The following is a 24,596-nucleotide window of genomic DNA, read 5'->3' on the forward strand; positions in this document are numbered from 1 at the left end:
ATGACTGCTTGTGCATCTACGTAATAAATTAATACATAACAAACAGTGCAACAAAATAAAGCTGGTTGTAATAATATGTCATGTATTTTGCTCATGTATTATAATATAATGCAATTCGGTGTAAAAGCATTTTAAGTGTTCAGAATACAGTACTCTAGTTGGATCATGTATCAGAAAAATATATTTCAATGCAGGTATTCAGTATTCTGCAACTAAATACATACATACAAGTATTCTTCCCATCACGATCCACTCAGTAACCCCCACAATTCCCTATTTCTATTGTTTCTATAGTTATGGTGTTTGCTCCAAAACCACACTTGAAGCTTCCAAAATGCCTATATTATATAAACTTTCAGAAATCCTGCATTTCCCCTCTACTACAAAAGCATGTTATGATCAATCAAGCTTCTTTTTGTTTAGGTGACTCTCATGGATTGATTAAAGTAACTGACTCGTGAGACATCAAGAGATTATTTGGCCTGTCATCGGCAGAGGGCGCTCACCTGAAAACATTCCCCCGGAGCATTTCCGGTGTGAGCGGAAGTGGCTCTGTCCTCTCAACGTGCCTCGCTGGACCTGTCCTCAGTCCAAACATGGCACTGTACAACTTTAAGAAGATTATGGTGGTCCCTACCGCCAAGGTGAGTCCAGTCTGGCCTCTCCGAACCTCTAAAGCTCTGTACTGTTTTACGATTAGGCTGTTCAGGAGAAATAATGATCTATAATACGGTTAAAATGTGGAGAGCGACAAACACGTGTGCCCCTGGAGCTGGAGGGAGGTGTATGGACTGCTGAAAGAGAGGACACGTATATTACAAGTGTGTAGTGTTTATTTCGTGGAAAGTAAAGTCTGTGTACCAATATAGTCAGCGCCACAAATGAACGAGCTTTGGGAGTTGTGGTCCAACATCCGGTCATTTGACGCATGGTTACGCTCCGGGACCGAGTGTACCTGACAGGAGGCCTGTTACGGTTCAGTTTATTAAGCTTCCACTTACAGAATTGGTCGCTATTCTTCTTTCGGGCTTCTCAAGTTCATCACAGTTCTTTTTTTTAAAAAGGATTTTACACAGACACGTGTCCATGCCTCTTGGGCACATCTCATTGCCTTCCATTTAAATCCCGGAGGCTGATCCTAACCTTAACCATTGTTACTAGTACATGCCCAAACATTAGACTAATACTAAACCATGTGGTATTTTAACTCATACCTTTAACTTAAGTCATGTAGGTCTAATAATAATAATATACAGGTCCCTAATTCATCATGTATTGCGCACGTGTAGATTGTGGTTCCCACTATGTTGTAAATGTCTTCCCTCAATAACAAGACATGTAAGCTTACTGTGGACACACATAATATTCATTAGAGTATTGTTTCAAATGCTATATGACTGTATTGGATAAGATGAAGGAAGACACTTGTATGTGTGCTTTGTTACGGTAACACACACTGTGCGCTTGGAGACTGTACTGTAGTACTAATGCATTTGTTGATGAAGAGGAGACATATCAGACAAGTCTTACGGTCTCTCTATAAAAGTCTGTCTTAACAATTTTAGTGTTCTTTTAGCATATTAAATCAATCAACTCTGCAGAGGCTACACTGGCGCAGATATTTTATTCAGTAAAATATTTTGCAGTGTTATTATCACTTATTGCCAATATTAAATCTTTAAGCTGTCCTTTTGATAAAAGTTATTCATTTTGATGGTACGTGTATCATACCAGTTTATTTTAGACTATAGGCCACTCTAGCCCCCCTTATTAATGAGAAACTGTTCCATAGCGCCTCACTGCTCCTGGCAGTTTGCCCCATCAGCACTGGTTGAAGGATGTGGTAACTGCAGAGAAGGAAATTCTCATTGGGATAGTAAAAAAATACTGATACATTTGTGTCAACATGGCACACCCTTATGTGTCCTGTCTTATAGATGTGTGCTGCTTGTTGTTGCAGGACTTCATTGACATCACCTTATCCAAGACCCAGCGGAAGACCCCCACTGTGGTGCACAAGCACTACCAGATTCACCGTATCCGCCACTTCTACATGAGGAAAGTCAAGTTTACCCAGCAGAACTACCACGATCGCCTCAGCCAGATCCTCACTGACTTCCCCAAGCTCGATGTGAGTCACAGGCCACAAGGTGCAATCAGTCATCACAATAATCGCCACTTGTATGCTTGTAACTGTTAACTGGGTTGTACAGACTTAAAAACTAAGACAAAACTGTCAATATTCAATCAAAATGTCACAAAAGAGAAAACAAATTTAATGAATAGTAAACTTCATATTATCCATCCAGAAGCATTCACTCACATTTTTACTTGGTTTGGTTAAAAGTTAATTTGAAAATGTCAATCTACACCAGACATGCGTAAACTACGGCCTGGGGACCACACATGGCCCTTTGGGTTTATTAATCCGACCAAATTATATTAAAATGGGTAAGGGTAAACCTTGTTCAAAGTTTTTCTGCTGTGTTTATTTAACTGAAATGTAATAAATTAATTATTAATTTAATTAATGCATTTGGAAAACAATTTGTACAATGAGCCTTGCATATTCATGCTTTGCTACATGTTACAGGCCAAATCTCTAATGTAATATATACATATATATCCTATATCCATTTTAGAACCCACTGTGGCTCGTCTGTCAAAAAGTTTGCCCACCCCTGAGCTACAGATAGGGATTATTAAACCATAGCAAGGTCCACAGTGGTGAATTTTACAAATAACGATTGTATTTATTGGGGATATAACATAATTTGTTGCATGATTGCGTGAACATACAGCCACATTTTTACAGCCATCCATTTTTACTCATGAGTCTGTTCAAAAAGAAATTTGCTACACCAAGGACAAACTGCGAATGACACATGGGCTCACAATAAAAAAATATTGAATACATTTTCAAAATCTGCCCGATACCGATACTTGACCCCCTTCTGATACTGCCAGTACAGATATTGGATCCAATATATTGCCCATCCCTTTGGCAGGAGCAAACTCTGCACAGCAAAGGGCACCATGGAAGTTTAAATTCCACTCTCACTCACTACAGTCACTTGATTGGGATCCAGTATGCACATAGATGTGAGTCTGGTCACTGGTCTCCTTGAGTTCAAATGGTCTGCCCATATCAAAACAAATTTGGCTGTTTTCAAGGAAAAAAAAAGGAAATCACGGGGAATGTAAAAGTCTGATTTCTGCAGAATCAATGAGCGAAGCACTAAACTCTCTTAATCTGATTTGCGAGAAGTTTGATTTTATTCAAAATGATAGGTCACCAATGAGCTCCTTCGTTTCACATGCGTCACTGAAATAAGTCTGATTGTGTTGGCTTGAGACACGATGCAGGGAGTGGCGACCAGAATGGTATAAGCCTTCTGATTCTGATTCTATACAGATGTCACACAGGATTTGCACTAGCAATGCTGATTTAGCTTTTCTGAAAAGCGTCAGAGAATTTTCAGACAGTACAAAACTCTGGTGCATTTCATACCTACAAACACTTGAAACTGGTTCAGCCAAAGGACAAAACCTTGAGCCACAAGCAAAGTAATGTGGTTTACTCCATTCACTTTAGTAAAAAGTGCAGTGATATCATATAGTCATATTTGAGAAGCTAAACAGCCACTCCCTAAGAGAATGTACCAACACCATCGCAAGAGCTCCTCTGGACCCCGGTCTAATGTACAGCTCTTAGCCAAAGAAAAGAAATGGTTTGAGAGGGGTGTTAAGCAATTTTTGTTTGGAAAGACAATCCTTCCTTGAACAGGAATTGATATAGGGCAGTGTCCAGCAGTAATCTGACTAGAACTGAAGGAGCGGCTTGGATGATCAGCCAAACATCTTCACTTCTACAACTTTTTGTCCAGTTGACAGATTTGAGTTTTTCTTTTACTATTGTCAGTCATGTGCATTACACTATGTGAGACCTTCCAGTGGTAAGATGGTGGCTGATGTGATGTTTTTGTGCAGGACATCCACCCGTTCTACGCTGACCTGATGAATGTGCTCTATGACAAGGACCACTACAAACTGGCACTGGGACAGATCAACATCGCCAAGAACCTCATCGACAAGTACAGACCCTCTTCCTACTCCACTAATGCATTCACACTGCCACAGCTATGCATATAGTTTGTGTTCACATCGTATAATTTGATGATATCATAATTTTCGATGACAGGGGCCTATGAGATTCATTGTTCACCCACACATGTGTTGAACCTTTTCATTTTTTGTTGGGATTGTCTCCACAAGCATCTTTTGGGGTTACATAATGTCAGGACTTTCTGAAGCTATTGCTAACATCTTAGAAACATAAATGAAACGCAACAACACTTCACTGTAATTTTGATATGATTGTGTATGTATACATGTACGTGTGTGTGTGTATATATATATATATATATATATATATATATGTGTGTGTGTGTATATATATATATATATATATATCTATATATATATATATATATATAGATACACACACACACACACACACACACACACACACACTATATATATATATATATATATATATATATATATATATACACACACACACCCACACCCCCCACACACACACACATATATATATACACATACATACCCACCAAAATTTATTATTGTTGCTGGCATAATTCCACATTGGTTCCATATTCTCAAAGGTAGCTGTCCAGTACTTAGTAATACATAGTAACCAATCTCTTTGAACATCTTTAGTCGTTAAATGAATAATATAAATTTGACTGCATAACGTGTGTGTTTGTGTTGTGGCATCAGTGTGGCCAAAGATTACGTGCGTCTGATGAAGTATGGAGACTCCCTGTACAGATGTAAGCAGCTGAAGAGGGCCGCGCTGGGTCGAATGTGCACCATCCTCAAGAGGCAGAAGTCCAGCCTTGAGTACCTTGAGCAGGGTGCGGCCCTTCTGCATATCACACAGTCTAATGTGTAACTGATGACAGGGCACATAAACTACTATCACAATATACTTGATGGGCAGTGATCTGAGAAAACCTATTTGGGGAACTCTTTTATTGACAAAACATGTATTTTAGTTGGTGTGTTGAAGAAGAAATTGTGAAAGTTTCAAGTTTATATTTTGTCCCACAACTAGACCAAACACATTTTGCAATATATATGTATTGTGTGAAACTCCAGTAAAACAACGGAAAAGTGCAGTACTGCAGTTACTGCCTTTTTCCTTGGCTGGTATAACTGAAGAATTTAGAGTTGAGTTGCTGCAAATTTTACATCAACATATCTAAAAAATGAGACAGAGTTGAGCCATAAAACTTGTCATCAAATAAAAGGGTTCATTTGTGGGTAGTTTTTAGTCAACTCAATTTGACAAAATACGCAGTTACTGCACTTTTCTTTTACCAATCAAGTATCCCACAGCAGATGAGTGGATCACTGCTTGTATTTTATTGTCAGAGCATGTTCATAATCTATTTGTTTGTTTTGCAGTGCGTCAACATCTGTCCCGTCTGCCCTCTATCGACCCCAACACCAGGACCCTGCTGCTGTGTGGGTACCCCAATGTGGGCAAGTCCAGCTTCATCAACAAGGTGACACCCCCTTAACATGTTTGCCAAGCCTGAATGCAGCGTTTGTTTATGTAACATGCCTTTCTGAATCATACAGGGACTTGCAGCTCTCGTCTAATTTACAGTGGCTTTAAAACAGCCATATTAAGCTATTTTCTGATCTACATTATGTTGTTTTTTTCATCAACACATACCCAGAGTTGTGTTTTTTTCATTCACTCACTGTTTAACACACAAATCTTGCATATTTAGGCTGAGTTCTTCTCTCAAACAGAAAGCACTCTGTCATGTGGTAATATTCCACTGTGTTTTTAAACTCCATACACCTTCACAAGAATCTTTTGGATCATTTCAGCTGTGGAATTGCCTGCCTCTACTAGACAAAAGGTAGCTGTTAACTTAAACTACCACTTCATGACATCACAAGGTGGAACAGAGCATTTTGAGCTTTGGAGATGTAGACAGCGTAATAATGCTTGACTACTCAAATGTGTGAATGAAACAAAACAACTCTAGGTATATTTTTAGGAGGTAGCAACATTCTAACATGGCTAAAAGGTTACAATAGTCAATTTTACATAATATAGGACCTTAAAACATGAATTTCTAAATATGACCAATAAATGCTAGTATATATTTTCTTTTCTTTGAATGACTATGTTTTGCAGGTGACCAGAGCAGATGTGGATGTGCAGCCATACGCCTTCACTACCAAGTCTCTGTTTGTGGGTCATATGGACTACAGATATCTGCGCTGGCAGGTACACCTCTCTGCACCATGTCTCACTCCCCAAATACATGAGAGAATGCAGCCTTAGAGTGCCTACAGAGCTCTGCACTCGTGCTTGCAATTTGAGACATTTGATTAGCAACTGCTAAGTTGAAGAGCCATGTTTAAATGCATTATAGAAGCCCTTTAACCAACCCCTCCCTCCTACTTTCTGTTCAAATGCAGATGGGTCTGGAGTCAGACCATGGAGCATGTAAAACTTCAGTCTTAACTTGTGATGGTCCAATTACAGCTGCTAATTTGTATCACGTCCCTCAAATGTGGAAGATGTCTCCTCTGATTATTTTTGTACCATTCAGAACAAAATATATCACTTTTTTTACCTGACATAAGTGTTATAAGTGATAATTGTGATGCTTCGATTGTTGATTCTGCACAAGTCTGCGCTGTTTCTCAGTCCTCTCTGCCATTTTTTAATTTTTACTTGCAAGTTGCCATATTTAGACACGAGTTTCTCTAATTGGTCAATCTGCCTGTCAATCACACCAAACAGAAATCAGGGAGACAGGATACGGTTACACACCCAAGTGTCTGTAAAGTATTCTAAAAGTATGTGGTTTTGATTGGACAAAAGTAGGACAGTGTTCCTGGTATGCATGTACATTCAATGACCTTCCTCACAAATTCAAATGAACCTGTCCCCCCCTCATGTCCTTCCCTGTGCCCCCCCTTGTGTCCTTCCCTGTGTGCCCCCCGTGTCCTTCCCTGTGTCCCCTGTGTGTCCCCTGTGTGTCCCCTGTGTGTCCCCTGTGTGTCCCCTGTTATGTTTGCTTACACATGTCCTGTTTGTGCTCAGGTAGTGGACACCCCGGGGATCCTGGATCACCCTCTGGAGGAGAGGAACACCATCGAGATGCAGGCCATCACTGCTCTAGCTCACCTGCGCGCGGCTGTGCTCTATGTGATGGACCTGTCCGAGCAGTGTGGACATACACTCAGCCAGCAATTGGAGCTCTTCAACAACATCCGCCCACTCTTTGCCAACAAGGTACACAACCACATCAAAAATATTTGCTTACTGTCACACACCTGTCACACACCTTATGCATGGACAAGAAGGGGAATACAGTTAAAGGAATTGTATGTTTTACAAAGTACTACAATCACTACTGAACCTGGGTGGCCAGAGCCTTAACCAACAGATGAGCGACAGAATGTCTTCACTCTAAAACTTTTGTTCAATTGACAGAATTTAATTTTTCTTTTGCTCTGCAGACATACTTTTTTTCATCCTCAGCATATGGATAGGCCATGTCTCATGTGAAAGCTCAGAATGTCCAGAATTCACTCACTGAGTTGTAGAGGATGCACTAGCACTGATTATTTATTGGCTGCAGGTGCTGGGGTTTAGGTAGTGACCATTCAGATCTCAGAATCTCAGAGAATGAACATGTTTACCACTATCTGGGGACACAGGTCATGTTTATGTAAGGCTCCACCCCCCCAAAAAACACATTTTAATCGACAGGTCTGCAGCCAATCCTGTGGCAGTAAGAGTGTGTGGTGCTGAAGAGTCAGTGCTCTCTTGTTTAGGTGAAAGCTCTGAGTCAAGGCCATGGCGTGTCTTTGTCTTCTCATGTGTCCTCGAGTTTTGCAAGTTTGAACGTAAATCTGCACAATTTTATTAAAAGGCCAAGCTCTTCCTCATGCCTGTGCTGTCTACTCTGCTTCCCCTCCACCTCTCTGATCCAGCTGCAACTCCTCACCTTTTGTGTTTCTTATTATAATCCAGCTTAAAAGGACTGATTCATTTTGTCCTTGTTTATGAGTGAAACTTAAGACTTTTTAGTGCATGGACAACACCTTCATGGCTTTATTCACCAGTTTTTCAAGTTTAGTTTTACATTGGGCAGCTAAAGAACTGGACAGGAAATAATTTGAATAATATACAGCCCTGGAATTGCCCAACTAGCTACCGCTATTGTTTGAGCCTTGTTGAATGTTATTTGTTTCACCAGAAGATGCTATAGACGTTCTGTGGGAATCTCAACTGAATAAGGCAGCAACTTAGTTATTGTAGGGCAGAGGTGCCCAAACTTTTTTTATCACGGGCCACATCTCAAAACATATTTGAAGCGGAGGGCCACAGACCAGTGATCAATGCAGCACGGTGCTTTAAACGCAGCTTTGACGGAGCCACTGTATATTAATAAGGCTTGAAACACATTCATTTTAGGTCTGTATCACTCTGCAATGTGATGTTTGAGGTTATAGTGGTAGAAATAGTTTAATTTGCTGTTAAAAGTACTGCTAATGATCAATTGGGCCAGTTCAGCAGGAGGCTTGAAGGCCGATAAAAATTGGTCTGAGGGCCGCATTTGGCCCCCGGGCCTTAGTTTGGACACCCCTGTTGTAGGGTATTGTAAAGTAGATCAATCGAGGCTAAAAATAGCTGTTTACTTTAAAACTACCACTTCATCACATCACAAGGTGGAACAGAGTATTGTGAGCTTTGGAGATGTAGACAGCCCAGTTATGCTGAATTACTCAAACATGTGTGAATGAAACAAAACACAACTGTGAGTATGTTTTTGATTCAACATTGTAACATGGCTAAAAGCTCATAGGAGTAATTTTTGCTCAATATAGGACCTTTGAAATGTGAAAGGGATTGCGGTGTTGAGTTTTGTATTGAATGTAGTTTGTATTTTCAGCCTCTCATTGTTGTGGCCAACAAATGTGATGTGAAGAAGATCAGTGAGCTAACAGAGGAAAACCAGGTCAGTCACATGGCTTGTTATGAAATGATCTATTGCTTCGAAGTAACTTCTAGTTTTTGTCAAGTGACATTGACAATGAAACATCTACGTTTGATCCTGAAGAGCTAGCAACAAATCATCACCAAATGTGTATTTATTAATTAGTTGTCTTTGAACAGAAAATCTTTTCCGACTTGATGTCTGATGAGATTCCTGTGATAGAAAGCAGCACTCTGACAGAGGAGGGCGTCATGCAGGTCAAGACTGAGGTGACCCAATTTGACTTATGGATTATTTCGTTCTGTATCTATTGCCATTTCCCTGCCTTTTCCTTCACCATTTGCTGATGTTTGATGCTCTGGGCTTTCCTGGTTTCTATAAGTTTGTCTTGTTTGTGTTGCTGACCCTTTTGCAGGCATGTGACCGGCTCTTGGCTCACCGTGTGGACACAAAGATGAAGGGGAAGAAGGTCCATGACGTGCTGAACCGCCTGCACCTGGCCATGCCCAACAAGAGGGACGACAAGGTCAGGCCTCACTCAAACTGCACTGTATATTGTAGTCAAATCAAAATCACAATTTGAGTTGGTATAATTATAAAATCACAAAGCCTGCAAATAGAATGACTTGTTTTTTTTTTTTCCAATTGTGCAGCCCTAGACCCACTTGACCTGCCCGTTTATTAGAATAATCTTTGAAGTGATGTAAACATGGGCAGTGTAGCTACATGGGTAGCTACACTGCGCTACCCATGTAGCTCCAGGTCCAGCAGCTCCAAACACGCGATAACGCCACCTCCACCTGCACCACCGCCTCTGCATGCAACCGCACCACCTTTGCCTCCACCGGCACCGTGGCTTCGCCTTCTCCTTGGCTACAGCTGCTCTGTGGCTAATGAGTTGTTTACAGAGTCTGTCGGCACTTTCCAAACTCTGGAATCAGAAAATATGTGTCAGGTGCCCTCCCACACTCCTGTGTGGGCAGTAGATGCCCTCTAACCTGCCGCATGGCTATTCAATACCTGCTAGTGTTGTGGCATACTTGGGCAAGACACTTACCTCCAGTTTGACTGAAGAGTCAATGATGTCCTGTGCTGACACACCTGCAGTCCTTTGAGAAGCTTGAAACACCTTCTAAACCCAAGGCTTTATTTTTCAGGAGAGACCTCCGTTCATCCCAGAGGGGGCACTCCAGAGGAAGAAGGCCATGGAGGTGGACCAACCCAAACGCAAAACGGTACGCGCACTTCTAGCCTTCTGACCTGAGTTGATTTATTTGTTTTCAGCCATATAAAAGAGATTTCATTTTACTTGACTTTTTTTTGGTTGACCAGAATAGGCAGAAGCACAGTACTTGTGTGCCCCTGGTACAGGCTTCGTCTGTTCACCCCGGGTCTCTACACTGGTTTAACAATGACACGTCATTGAACATGACGGGGTCCTTTAGAACATGTCAAGTGTTTGTAGCTCTTCATACAGATGAACATGTTTGTGATGTTGCAGGAGCGTGACCTGGAGGTGGAGATGGGAGACGACTACATCCTGGATCTACAGAGTAAGTTGCCCTCTGTCTGTTTTGCCTCATGTTTTTAGCCTTATTGTTTTAGTCTCAAGTTTTATGCTTTTCATGTCAGAGGATTTGTGTCTGGATTATATAATTGTATTGAGAAGATGGCAGAAACTAGTGGACCATGGGACATGGACAAGACAACAATTTGATCTAACAACAGTAGCCTCTTTAGTGATTTATTATTTCCCTTAATTTTAAAGAATCAATAATCAAACCATACAAGCTTATAAAACATTCATGAAGTCACATTTGAGCAACAACAAACAAAACATAAAAAAACATTGAAAGCCAATATAAATAAATACTATTAAGGTGCCACAGGGGTGAAAGTAGTGCAACCATATTATCAAGCCAAAGTGCCTTCTTGGATTTGGATAGCTTCAATCACAGAAATGACAGTTTATTGAGAAAAACATTAAATAAGGGGTTGGTGTTAACAAATTTACATTTGTCAATGAAAAAAAAAGTAAAGTCTTTTGATTTATCTTCCAGTAAAACTCCAAATGGTACAATTACATACCTCCAATCATTTTCAATGGAAGAGTTGGTATTAGCCTCCAAACATCACAATCTATGAAAAACCAGGGCTGGTTTGGTGACTGACAACTACTCAGCCCTATGTGAGTAGCACCAGAGCCTCAGTAGAAAACATTGTGTGTACACGCATTTAGCTTAGTTTATAGACTAAAGATCAGTGCTAAAATTAGCATATGATAACAACCACGTAATAAACATTTGTTAAATCTAACATTATACTGAGCTGTCTACAGACATCAGCATTGATGTTTTTATTTTGCTGAATGGGGTAGAATGTTTAAGTCAGTACCTGGCTGCGTGCACATCACTGCTGGAAGGGTCTATACAGTGGTCCGTGTTCTTTATTTCCCAATTTTTTTCTTATATTATGGGGATTGTGGCCATTAGTTTAAGTCTGTTTGCCACTGACTTGTTGCTCACCTTCCTTCTGTGTGCAGAGTACTGGGACCTGATGAACGAGGAGGAGAAGCAGGACAAGATCCCGGAGGTGTGGGAGGGACACAATATCGCAGACTACATCGACCCCGATATCATGAAGGTATGGGTTACTACGCAGCTCTGTGTCTTTATAAGGATTTTACATGTGCACTGAGGACTGAAGGAGTTCACGTAAGCCTAAAATACAGATGTAAACTTTGTACTTGTGAGCTTAAGTATAATATTCAACTGTTTTGAATGTATAAGCAATTGTACAAGTGTCAAATTATTTAACAGAAGGTTGTACTTGTGCTTTTTTGTTCAGAAACTGGAGGATCTGGAGCGGGAGGAGGAGCTGCGAGAGCGTGCTGGAGAGTACGACTCGGACGAGGACAGTGAGGACGAGGACATGCAGGAAATCCGCGTCCTTGCCAAGCAGATCAAAGACAAGAGACAGCTGTTGGTTCTGGAGTCCAAGGAGAAGGACAAGCACGGCCCCCGCATGCCCCGCACCGCTACCAAGGTGAGACACGTCCTTATAATGTCCCCATGCAGCCACCAAGGTGAGGCTTAATGGCCCTGCACTATCCCCAAAGTTAGACATGTCCCACATGTCTCTCTTGTCAGTCTCTGTGTGAGTTGTGAAGGCTGAGCTCTGACCCGGTCCCTGTGTCTCTGTTCCAGGTGGAGAGGAAGCAGCTGGAGAAGGAGATGAGCTCTCTGGGTCTGGACATGGACAATAAGGAAGATGTATGTTTGAGTACATCTTCATGAGCCTGCGTTCATCAGACTGGACATGACCCTTGTGTATTTCTGTCTGTTTTTTTAGAGTCACTACTCGCAGCAGGCCCGACGCTCTCGCAGTCTGGTGAAGAAACGCAAACGTGAGGCCTCTGCTCCTCCCACCTCCAGAACCCGCAGCCAGAGTGCGTCCAGGCCGCCACGGGACAAGTCTGGACTCAGAGACCCCAAGGTAAGCCACTGTGTACAGACTTTACAGTATGACTATTTTATAGGCCTAAAGAGGGTCTGACTAGGTCTGTGCAATGAATCAAATTTAAAATCATAATTTCAGTTACATTACATTTACATTTTCAAGTTCAACATTTTTGGTAAATACTTTCTGGTCAAAATGACTTGTGCCACTTTTCTATTCTTCAGAACCTTTAAAACAATATTGTCAAGCACATGTGTAATGTTAATTCTATACTTCCTCTACAGGTTAATTTTAACAATAGAGAAGTCTTTAATAATTGGGATTTCAGTTATGAGCCAACAATTGTGATTTTTATTTTTGCTGTAAACAACTACTACTTATTTAAAGTTCTAAATAAAATAATACCTATAGCACATTCTCGTTTTTAATGGATGATTTTACTCAAATCAGTGCAGCAGTATGTCTTAAGGCTTTCTGTCATTCTACTCCTAATTAGTTTTCCCTTTACTATAAACAACCTTTGTGTCTTTACCTCAGATGATGAAGAAGGCCAAGACCATGATGAAGAACTCTCAGAGGGGCATGAACCGCCAGGGCAAAAAGGGCGAGGCAGACCGGCATGTGTTTGACCTAAAACCCAAACATCTGCTTGCTGGAAAGAGGAAGTCAGGCACCACTGACCGCAGATAGATGCCACAACCACACCTATGAATGCCTATGGAACACCTACGGACACCTATGAACTTTGTGTCTCCAGGAGCAGAAAGGAGCCTGCTGCTGAAGTGGAACAATACAGTCTTAGCATTATGCTAGCAGAGTTAGCATTTCAGCAGCAATGGCTAGAATGAGCCGTGGTGGTATCTAGATTGGCTCCTACAGCAATTTGTCTCTGTACTTGGATGAGATGATCACAAAATGAAAATATGTCTACAAATAAAGGTTCATATTTTGAACAATATAAACAAATGTATACAAGTATTGTGACAGACCTGGTCGAGAGTATGGATTTCCAGTACTATGCCTTACTCTAGTAAGAAAGATTACTCTAATATGTCTGTCAATGAAAATGAGTAGGTGTTATTTTTTCAAAATGCCTCATATTCCACAAAATATTAAAACATATGAAAATATGATGTATGTTTTTCTAAGGTTACATTATGTAATTTATTTGACAGAATAATTTGATGGTATCATCTGTCTTTTGTGTAATATGGACGTTGAAAAGAAAGCAAAAGCCAGAAAAGTACGACAGTGGGTTTAAACCAACAAGCTGCTGGGTTTCCTATGACGCAACACATTCTATTGACATGTTGCAGGTGAGGTCAAACATTCCCTGGGGGTGTGAAACTAACTGTAGACACTGCTCTGTCTGAAGCTCTGTTACTCAAGTTGGACCTAAATCTGAGTTTTGTTTTAATACAATATGACCAAAAAGAGCTGGCTCAGCTGGAACAAAACAGGTGAGATCATTGGTGCTGATCATCAAGTCTCTTTGACAAAATTACAGTCACAAGCTAGCCAATATTAGTTTTTTCAGGTAGTCACTCGGTTTAAATTAATTTTGTATTTTTGCTTTTCAGATTATCTAAAAACTTTGTTTTCTAATGTTTGCAGTGTGTCAATAATGCCAATAATGTTTAATACAGATGGGTGTGCCAAATAGTTAAAATGTTTGGGGGTCTACTCACTGATGGAAATGATCAGGTTAAACATTTTGCATTTACCTTTTAGATATTTCACTGCAAAAACAATGCAATGGGGAAACTGGCTCTTGTGCCCATCTGGGAGTATGACACAAAGAATAAGTAGATTAAATAACCACAACCATTATCAAACTACAGTTTGTTAGACGTGTTCTATCAAAAATGACGACTGGAATCGGTCAGTTCAAATCACAAAAATGTATTCCCTGACAAATACAATCTAATACAAAGCTCTGAGGTCAGACCATTATCCCTAACAGCCTGCATATACAGGACTTAAGCCAGGTGCTCTGACTGCCTGCCTCTGCCTAGACCCAAAGGTAGAAAACAACAGTCATGAATATGCAAATATTATGTTGAGCAGGTGCACACCTTGGTTCCTCCTCCGAAACCTCGTTCACTTCTCCCGGGCACCCCCGACTGCACCGGCCTGTTTTTTGGCCCAGAGTCGTCTTTGGCTGCTATATCTGTAAAGGAGTTTCTACAAAGCACCCAAAGCACCAACCTGCCTTCCGTTATTCAGAACACACATTGTTGCCTTTAAAGGGCCCTATTATAATGATTTCAGTGTTTAAGCATCAAAGCAGTGTTCAAATCAATATGTGACTTCATCAAACAATATTAAAAATACGTGTGAGAATATATATATATATATATATATATATATATATATATATATATATAATATTTTAGAAAAGTCATTATGACAATGATAAGACACAGAACACAACATAACATAAGAACACATAAAATGCCAGGGGGGAGGGATACATAAAATAAAGAAATAATTAACGGGTTCCAATGTTTAAAAACGTGTAAAAACAAGCAACCTTCAAATGTTAATATGGCTTTTTTGTTTAAGCTTTTGGAGATATGTAGGATTCTAATTGCTTAATTAAAACAGGAAAAAACAAAGATGTATCGGACAATTTACTTTTATGAATGTAAAATTTACCAAATATAATAATTAAATTAATTGACATTTTTTATTTGAGTCTAAGTTTCTATCATGTACACCAAAAAATGATATGCTCAAATTTTAGAAAAAGTTAGAGTCAGTGTGGTCTTTTATAAATTTTAAGCAGTCATTCCAAAAAGATTTTGCATAGTGCATTTCCAAAAAAGCTGACTTATCGTTTCGGGGTATTCTTTACTAAAAGTGCTGTTAGAGTCAATTGTTTTGATATATTTTAGCATAAATTGATTTGTAGTGTACATTCTATGCATTAGTTTAAAGGAGACATCGCTCATCTTATTATTTATCATAAACTTTTGGTTCAAAGTCCATCCTTTTTTCCAAATAGTGTCAGGGACACATTTTCTCCAGTAAAAAAATAGCGGACGGCACAAAGGTAATTTACTGTGAAAGCCAAACGGACACGCCTGTCTTTTATTGTGACTTCCGGCCTGTACCGGATGTGCTCTGATGTGTTTCCGCTCACTTCCTCTTCTAAACTGTCACGTCTTTTAACCAAACGTGCCCAGCGCTATGGATTATATTCCAGAGAATGACATTTACTGCACGATACTACACTAAAGACCCGTAACTCCATTTTGAAAGTGAGTAAAATCTGTTATTTGTTCCAGATTGTAATAATAGCCTATTAGCTGCTAGCGGTCTGACGAATACACATTGATGATAATAACAAAACATGGTATGACGTTATAGCTAATCCCACACAGATTGTATCCAGGTATTGTTGTTGTTATTGTTATGCAGGCAAATTCTTATAATTATGGGTATTCTGCTTAGATATATTAGTTATAATCGCGTAGCAACCGCTCAAACGCCCTTTTTTCTCTCATCCATCCTTGTCATCAGTCTGCAGCTCCAACAATGCAAGTGTCTGCTGCGTTATTTTACACAGCAACACAATCTCAAGTTAGTCTTCTAGAACTGATCGTCCTTGTTCATTTTTACATCTAAATATAGAGATTGAGGTCAAATGACGGGCTGGTTTAGTGCTGAGGGCTGTGATGTGAAGGGCACCGTGACAGGGACATCTCCACGGGCCATGGGAGGGTCACACCGAGGACCAAGAGTACAACTATGTAGTTGAGTGATCTATAATATGCAGTGGGGCTGGTGGGTCGTCTTTTTTATTTTTACATCATCAAGATTCCCACACGTCCTGGAAAATCTGGAAAATAATTTACCTGTTTCCCAGACATGGAAAGCATATGGAAAATGAGCAAAAATATGTCCTGAAAAATATATATTTTGTCCTTAAACATTTCTTGACACTTTGCTTTGCTGTATTATTGGATATCAAATTAACCAACTTATTTCCACCCATTACTGCCACAGTAATATCAGAGCTAAAATCCACCAAAATGCAGGAATTTACACCTGTTTTGTACAATTTTTTGGGGGGATGGACCTAGTGTGACCTTAGCTATACACGTAACACTAGGCTCACCACTAGTTACATTCACGTGCAGAGAATGAGCGTGAACACTTTTGTGCTTGCTTGACCTAGTCTATTTTCCTATTTCCTGGGTCTAATTCCAAATGGGCAAACCTTAAACTTTCTTAACAATTTGCCTCTGTGTGTCTCTGCCAGTGCTAGGCTGTATTTGAATACTTAATGTAATCACAATGGTGCAATCAATGCATTAAGCGTCATTATGCAGACCATTAATTAGTAAACATGCAAACTGGTCAGTTCACACCTAATTTTTTCCCCCTTTCATTTATCTAAATGTGGACCACTAAACATGAAATAACAAACAATATTTCAGTTTTGACAGTGAGAGTTGAATTGACTTGTATAAGAGTTGCTTAAATATGGAACTTATTCATAACATTAAAATTATAATTATTCCAATCTATAAAATTTTTAAACTGTCCAGCAGCTTTAATAATTATCATGATATAATCATTAATTGTAATTATTTTGCCAATGATAATCTTGACACCAAATTACACCAATATCATCCCATGCCATGCCATGTACTTTTGTATAATCTAATTAAAGTTCCCATCAGACAAAAATAATTTGCTCTGTAATTAATAATTAAGTCCTCCATGTGCAGTTCCTCATACATAGCAGTGCTTCTGTCAGACAGCCAATTCATGCTGGAGCTGCTTTAGGTGCCAGCCAAAAGTTTAAATGAGAGCAGCCAATCAGCACCTGTCCTGCCAGTCTCCACCAAGCCCAGCCCCAGACACAAACTACTGTGAAGCTTTAACGTCTGGGCGTGGCTTTTTCTGTTCTTTTTCTCACATTTATCTAATCAGCGCCTCATATTTCCACTGATCTGGCTGAAAGGCTACACACTTAATTGAAGCTGGGGACTGGGCAGCTGCCCGTACACCTGCAGCAGTCAAACAGCGCTATATGACAAAGAGGGTAGAGGAATCGTGCATCCAACACGGCACTGACATCAGCAAAGTTGTAAGCAGGAGGCCCTCCTCCAGTCAGGTTCGTGGAAGTGCAAGCCCGCTCAGAATGTTTTTTCTTTGTATTTTAGTGCAATAAACACAACCAAAGTGAAAAAGCATGCTGTTGCTTTAAAAATCCAAGAGCATGTCTAACTGACCAACCAAGAATTTCTTTAGTAGACTACATCCCTACTCTGATGTCAGGGGTTGGCACTTTTTTTTTTTTTAAATCCATACTCTTATACAAGGTGACCTTCACCAGATTGGTCATTTCAGCACAATTTAAGATCACTTCAAAGCATGTCCTTCAGCCTCTTGGACACTACTTGTGTACTTGGCTAGATGTCTGTGTAATCCCTCATTTGTCAAGGTCTGATCCATAGTAAAAGCCAGACAGATATAAGGCAGTGTCCACGAGTAATCTGACCAGAAAGGAAGAAGCGGCTTAGATAAGCAGTGAAACATCTTTACTTCTGCAACGTTTTTGTCCAGTTACCTTTTGGCTTTTACTACTACTCGGGCTATAAAATGTTGGCCTGTATATAATATAAAAATAGTCATGGAGGGATGTAGTCCACACAAACATGTATTTGTTATGGTCATAGATCAGGACTAAGCCTGAGGAGCCATGCCAGTGGAGAGCAGCAGCAGCAGTGCAGCACGACAGGCGAAGCAGAAGAGGAAGTCCCACAGTCTGTCCATCCGCAGGACCAACAGCACGGAGCAGGAGCGCAGGGAGCTCATGGAGACTCAGGTACACTCAGCAGTCATGAGGGGGCATCACATTACAACATTCTAAACTCAGAATAAATGTTTGAAAATGAGCTGGAGAGGAAGCCATTATTCCAGAGTTCTAATTTGGCTTTCACTGTCAACTGCCAGTTATTTGATTGGTTGGTTAATGTCAATCTAAGAGTTTGTGTTGATGATTGCATTATTTTAGATGGAGGGCAGGGGCCTATGTAACTTTATGAAAGATTCACTGTTTTTGAAAGAAATATCCAACAGCAAATATTGAACCTTATCATTATTAAGGATTGGTTCCACAAACTTGTCATATTTATTTTATGGTTTAAAGTCCTTTCAACTGAGAAAAGTCACATCTTTGGGGTTAAATGATGGCACCACTTTCTGAAGCTATTAAAGGTGAAATATAATTTCACCTTTCTTTACTTATATGTCAATTTTTAGTGGATAGGTCTAGTAATTATAGAGATATTAACCATAAGCCAGGTCAACATATCAGCAATCTGATCGTTACACAGTAAATTCAACCACCACATGTTTCCAGCTCAGTTTACTACTGATTTAAACTACAGCAATTCAAGAATGTAGTGATATCACATGAACACAGTTTAGTACTGGGCCTATGCACAGTAATACAAGATCTTAAGTCAAAAAGTATTATACAATATTGCTGTTAATTTAAAGGACTTTATGCCACAAGGTTAAAAATATATACAAAATTATACACAAATATACAAAATTATGCACAAATAATAATGTGCGCATTTTTTGTTCAGAGATGTATTTCCAGAATAGTGAAAAGTGTAGAATTACCGCTTCAGCACTGTCCTACACCACGTCCTCTGACACTTATGTCAAACAAGAAACAGTGTCAAATATTACAACTTGAATTGCCAATGCAATTCAGACTGTAGGGCTGTGAAATGAATCAAGCTCTTATCCGGAGTACAACTATTGCTTGAAATAATCTATTATAAAAGTGGTCTAGCCACAGTTAATAATTTTACTGTAATGATAATTATGTTAAGTGTGCTCCATGGTCCCGAGGAGATCTATAGAAATTCCAGGATTATAATGTAAATGCTTTGTTGGCTCTGTGCGTTGGTAGTTGTCAGATAATCTGGAGTCCTTGGTTCACCTGGAGGTAAGTGACTCTACAGTGGAGATAGTTTGTTCCCCTGTAGTGTTTAGAGCCACCTATGGGTTTGTGGAGTTACTTCTTCCTTAGGACAGGAGGAGAGTGCAGTGCTTTTCTATGAACATAGAACCGTAATTTAACCACATAAATACTTGGTACCTCATTGATCACCATGGTAAGATGCTACGGAACATATGTCTTAATACAACAGAAATAATGATCTTTTAGCAGCCACACACATTTATAGGGAAGACTTAATTAACCACTGACAGCTATGCTAATTCATATTTAATTAATAAGGCTGAGATTTAAAGGTGCACTATGTAACTTTTTGGGTGGAGGGTCTGCCATGTGCTTGTTTCTGATATCTCTTTGTAGATTTTCCACTTAAAATTTTTATAGTATTTATTCATTTGTGTTTTCATTGCTAAACAAAAAACTGAAAACAACTCTTACAGTGCATGGGGTCGACACTCCACAGAGCAGGCCTATGGCTTGGCTAGTGGCATCACCTGCTTGTTGCCATGGAGACAAATGTGTGCAATGCCATACTGTGGATCATTACAGGCAAAACAATAACATCTCCACGAAAAGTTACTTTGTGCATCTTTAATTTCTGTCATAATTCTTTTAAATTTTTAGCAAACCACAAAAGCTGTACTCATGTAGGTAATATAGCGGTAATGATGGCAGAAAACTACATGTCCCCGTGTGTCTTGCTAACCCTGTACTTTAGACCTTTTAAGATATTATTCTAAAATTATTATTATTCATAGAAAGAGTCCACAGCCTAGATGTGCAGGCCCCTCCCTCCCATGTAGTGTCCTTCTGTAGCCTGCACTAGCCTCACTTAGTCGACTTCTGAGTAGATCTGTCACCATAATTACTATATCAACTTATTGTTCGCTATATGATAGATTGAACACTCTTTTGAGTTTCATTCTGCCATTTCTTTATTGCAGCTCATGTTTTAGGTTTATTGTGTCAGTGGCTTAAAGGTGCTGTACCTGATTTTTATTGTCTTTATATGTGAAAAACAGAACTAGTTATTTTTTTTATATGGTTTGTTGTGGTCTAAAGTTATTGCTCACTTCATACATTTCAGTGCATCTTAATAATTCACCAAGATGAGTTAATAATAATAATAATACTTTACACAACTTTCAGAGACCAGAGGGGAGTTTTGCCATCATGGTAATGCTTGTTACATGTTAACACACACTTCCTGATTATCAGACAATAAAATGCTTTATAATTAGATGCAGACAGTACACAGTGGACTTATTTTGACCTCAAGAGCTGCTTTTTTTTTTTTTTTACAATATAAATGCACTGGGGACACATTTTGGGTACGGGGCCTTATCTTTTAGCATTATATGTGACTTTAAAATGGGCTTCTTCTGATCACACACCGCTGTAAGGCAGAGGCTCAGTCTGAATGAGCACTTTGCCTATGCTTCACTGAGTTCTTTTATGAAAGCTCTCATCACAGACACTGGAGAGGTTATTTATGGAACTGAGAAAAGAGACCAGTCTTCACTTAGGGAGCTTTCATACTGATTTGGTCCTGTTTGGGTCCTGGGTTTGTTCTGGATTCATTTCCAGTTTAGTTTCAATGTTCACAGGGTTTATGTGACATGTGTCACCTGCTTGTCTCCATATAGATAGATAATGTTAATGCCATACTGTGGAACATTCCAAAGTAATAACATCTTCGTGGACACAAGGTGGTGTGTACTCCACCAGTACATCTTTTACTAAAACCTTCTGTAAAATAACATGTGTCCATGTGATGAAATTAGGTATCAAAGCTTCCTGTCCACAGCCTGATCTGTCAGGATTTATTGATTTTAGGAAGTGGCCAGCTGACGTTGTGCACAGAGCCTATTGAGCAGACTTCTCACAAATGTAAATTCTGGACTTTAAACTGTACACCACAAAATGAATCCTAATTTAAAAAAAAAAAATTTTGCAAATCAATTCTGAAAAATGATTTTAAATTAGGTTTGCCTTCACAGGACTCCAAGCTGCCTCTGTCCATGCGCTCCAACCTCCTGGACCTGTTCAGCCAGATCGAGAGGGAGTTTGAGAACCTCTACATCGAGAACATAGAACGTATGCTCACACTCCTCCATCAGCACAAGTGTGTCTTATGTAAATGTAATAGCCATGTTCTGTATCCTCAGTGCGCAGGGAGATTGAGACGCTGAACGATCGCCTCACCGCAGATGGACAAACAATCGAGGGATCAGACTTAGCTAAAGGAGCTCTCAAAACTAAAGGTAACATCTCAGATGGAAATCTTAACATTAAAGTGTTACTTTAAAACTACTCGGCACAATTGGAAAACAAGATGCAATATGTTCATCATGTTCATCAACAAGCCTGGCTAACAAACTCCTACACTATAAAGTCAGGTGCCTCGATCATTTTGTGACTTTTATCTTACTATTATTTTTCATTATCCTTGGGCTATTACAAGTTTTGGGGTCTTCTCTGTTTGGGCTCAGGACTCCCAAAAACCTCTTCTTTGCGACCCACCTTGTGTGAAATTATATGAGTCTGTTGAAAGTGGTGCTACAGTCACTTCCAGTGTCACATGTGGAGGAATAAAAGTATTTCTGTTTCCAATTATTAGACTGTTTATAGAAAAAATTGCATTCTCAAGGACAAATCTCCACAAACTACGGTAATTGGTTGTGACACATTGGTGTAGAATTATGGTTTCATATGTAAATAAAAAAGTTCCCCATCAAATTAAGCCCAAGATGAGCTCTGTGTTTCAAACTGCTCACCTGCTATTATAGAATCAGAATCCTTTTATTGCCATCGTTTGTGAACACAGTTCACAAACTAGGAACTTACTTCGGTGATAAAGTGCAACATAAAACACACTGAATAAATACAAATACAAATAAGGGCATGCACAAAGTTAAAAAGATATGCTTAAAAAATCAAATCAAATACTTAAATGAAGAAAATATATACAACAGCAGCATCAGAACAACAGTGCAAACATGACTTATTAAAGTGACCGGTGTTATAAAGTGTCCAGTTTTGTGTAAATATTATAAAGTGTTCATGAGACAAACGGCAGAGGGGAAGAAACTGTTCTTATGACGAGAGGTTCTGGTCCCAATGGACCGTAGGTTTCATACCTAATGTAATGTTCCACACCCTCAAACTAACAGGCATAGATGCTTGTGGGCCCATTCCTTTGGAAACTTGCATATTTTAGGATAAAAATTCATATATGAAATTAAAAAAGTTTAGTCTTGTATCTTTTACATTGTTTTAGTTTTGGGGGTTTTGAAAGGGGGCATGGTTAGAAAATATCAACTTCCCCTAGCCATAGACTTTGGACTTACTGTGGCAGGTTGCAATATTTTACTCCACCTTTTATCCTTTTCATACAATGTCAAGATTTATGCCATAAATCTGTAAGACAGGGTCTGTGTAACATGAATTTAAATCATCATCAGTGTATTTGTGAGACATGTTCAGTGGCCTAATTTCTTTACAGTACAATTACTAGTTATTCATTCATTGAAGCATAATCTTGTATTACTTAGTGAAATGTGCACTCATTTTTATGTATTTTAATTTCATGTGGTCTGTTTTAGGTGTAACACTGTTGTTTGAAGTACACTGGGTAATAATTTTGTCTACAACTCTTCATGTTATGTGAAATTTCCTATAAAACCATTGATAGGGACAGAATGTTATAAAAATATTCATATTGTTTATGTCCAAATACCCTGAACATGTCTGAGGTGCCACTAGACTTTGGCATATTATGTTTTTTTGTTTTTTTTTAAACAAGAACAGGATGACCATTGAAATGTTTTATGGACCTGCCTCTGGCTGAGTTCAAATGACCATACTGGTACATACATACACCATATTCCATACATATACCATACATACTGGTGGACACTGCCTTATGTCTATCTGAAGGGAGGAGCTAACTACACTGAAACTGGAAACAGCTATTGTTTTCGGTTTCTGTTTGTAGGCTAGGTCTATTGCGCTACACTAAGGCCCCAATTCCTTTTCAAGAAAGGATTGTCTTTCCTAACAAAAATGCTTCTTTAACTTTCTTTTGTCTGGCTAAGAAAAGCAATTTCTTTTCTATAACTAATTAGCCAGAGAAAAAAAAATAAAAATCTTTCCCCCATCTGTAACTCCACCATCAGACCCAAAGTAAACAAATGAAACAAAGAGAACAATAGAGATGCCAAGATGCTAGTAGGTGTGAAAGCACCCATTAAGAGCTGAATGAATATGCTAAGTATGACTCAGGCCCAAAGCACACTTAGTGTGGCTCAATAGAGCCACCAAACAGCAATGGTAAACAATAGCTGTTTTCAGTTTCAGTGTAGTTAGCTCCTCCCTTCAGGTAGTTATAAGGCAGTGTCCGCCAGTAATCTGACCAGAACTGAAGAAGCGGTTTGGATGAGCAGCAAAACATCCTCACTCCTACAACTTTTTGTCCAGTCCACAGATTTTACTTGTGGCTTTTGCAATAAACTTAAGATTGCTATTTAAATATCATACCTATCCTGCCATCTTAATTTGTACCGATTTTCATAATCTTATCATAAAGTATGTGTGTGCATGGTCTCGTCATCTGACCTCAGACTGAAGCAGGTCCATAATATATTTGGATGGCCATCCTCTTTTTTTTGTCAAGAACTTGTATGTGTCCTCTATCTACAGGTTACTGGCAATCCAGAAAACTATGACTAATATTTGAATTTTAAAATAGCTTTATTATAAAGCATGTCTAACTATCAGGATATAGATACATCATGCCATATTTCCCTTCTGAGTTTAAAATTCCATACACAGCTACATTGTGAAGACCTTTTCTTTTTTTTTCAGCCAGTCACAGCACAAGTCAGCTCTCCCAAAAGCTCAAGACCACATACAAGGCCTCCACCAGCAAGGTACAAGTGTTAGTCCTGTGTGTTAGTGCCCGTGGGTGCAGTACTGCCTGTCTGCCTGTGTGTGGGGCTACTCCATGTTTCTGCTTTGTCTTCACCTAAATGTCTCTCATCACTCCACACTCCAGCCACGCTCAAACTCGTGCCAGGCGCGCGTCA

The 24,596-nt window shown here is 39.4% G+C and overlaps 2 protein-coding genes across 3 annotated transcripts in view; both read left to right on the plus strand.

Moving 5' to 3' along the window:
* Nucleotides 1-514: 514 nt before the first annotated feature.
* gtpbp4 (GTP binding protein 4) lies at nt 515-13,651 on the plus strand. Its single transcript, XM_033982344.2, has 17 exons — nt 515-644; nt 1,961-2,131; nt 3,991-4,094; nt 4,801-4,937; nt 5,491-5,591; nt 6,239-6,331; nt 7,157-7,348; nt 9,015-9,080; nt 9,239-9,328; nt 9,475-9,585; nt 10,217-10,294; nt 10,561-10,612; nt 11,602-11,702; nt 11,907-12,104; nt 12,266-12,331; nt 12,411-12,554; nt 13,056-13,651. Exons 1-17 carry the CDS (start codon nt 597-599, stop codon nt 13,206-13,208), a joined length of 1,905 nt encoding a protein of 634 aa, XP_033838235.1. The 5' UTR covers nt 515-596; the 3' UTR covers nt 13,209-13,651.
* Nucleotides 13,652-15,630: 1,979 nt separating this feature from the next.
* Nucleotides 15,631-24,596, plus strand: part of LOC117385700 (WD repeat-containing protein 37) — a 37,314-nt gene continuing 28,348 nt past the window's right edge. Inside the window, exons 1-5 of one of the 2 annotated variants that reach the window (XM_033983011.2) lie at nt 15,631-15,781; nt 18,212-18,360; nt 21,510-21,606; nt 21,678-21,773; nt 24,376-24,440. In XM_033983011.2, the coding sequence (XP_033838902.1) occupies nt 18,235-18,360; nt 21,510-21,606; nt 21,678-21,773; nt 24,376-24,440 (384 nt within the window). In that variant the 5' untranslated portion in view covers nt 15,631-15,781; nt 18,212-18,234. The remainder of the gene's footprint in view (nt 15,782-18,211; nt 18,361-21,509; nt 21,607-21,677; nt 21,774-24,375; nt 24,441-24,596) is intronic. The other variant, XM_055228533.1, reaches the window with a different exon arrangement.

Source organism: Periophthalmus magnuspinnatus, chromosome 17 (assembly GCF_009829125.3).
Source record: "Periophthalmus magnuspinnatus isolate fPerMag1 chromosome 17, fPerMag1.2.pri, whole genome shotgun sequence".
NCBI lineage: Eukaryota > Metazoa > Chordata > Actinopteri > Gobiiformes > Gobiidae > Periophthalmus > Periophthalmus magnuspinnatus.

Excerpts from the sequence above, each read along its gene's own strand:
- gtpbp4 (XM_033982344.2), top strand. The coding sequence starts at position 597 with ATGGCACTGTACAACTTTAAGAAGATTATGGTGGTCCCTACCGCCAAG. Across the intron at positions 4,938-5,490 it reads CCTTGAGTACCTTGAGCAGG|TGCGTCAACATCTGTCCCGT; the intron begins GTGCGGCCCTTC and ends TTTGTTTTGCAG. Across the intron at positions 12,555-13,055 it reads CTGGACTCAGAGACCCCAAG|ATGATGAAGAAGGCCAAGAC; the intron begins GTAAGCCACTGT and ends TCTTTACCTCAG.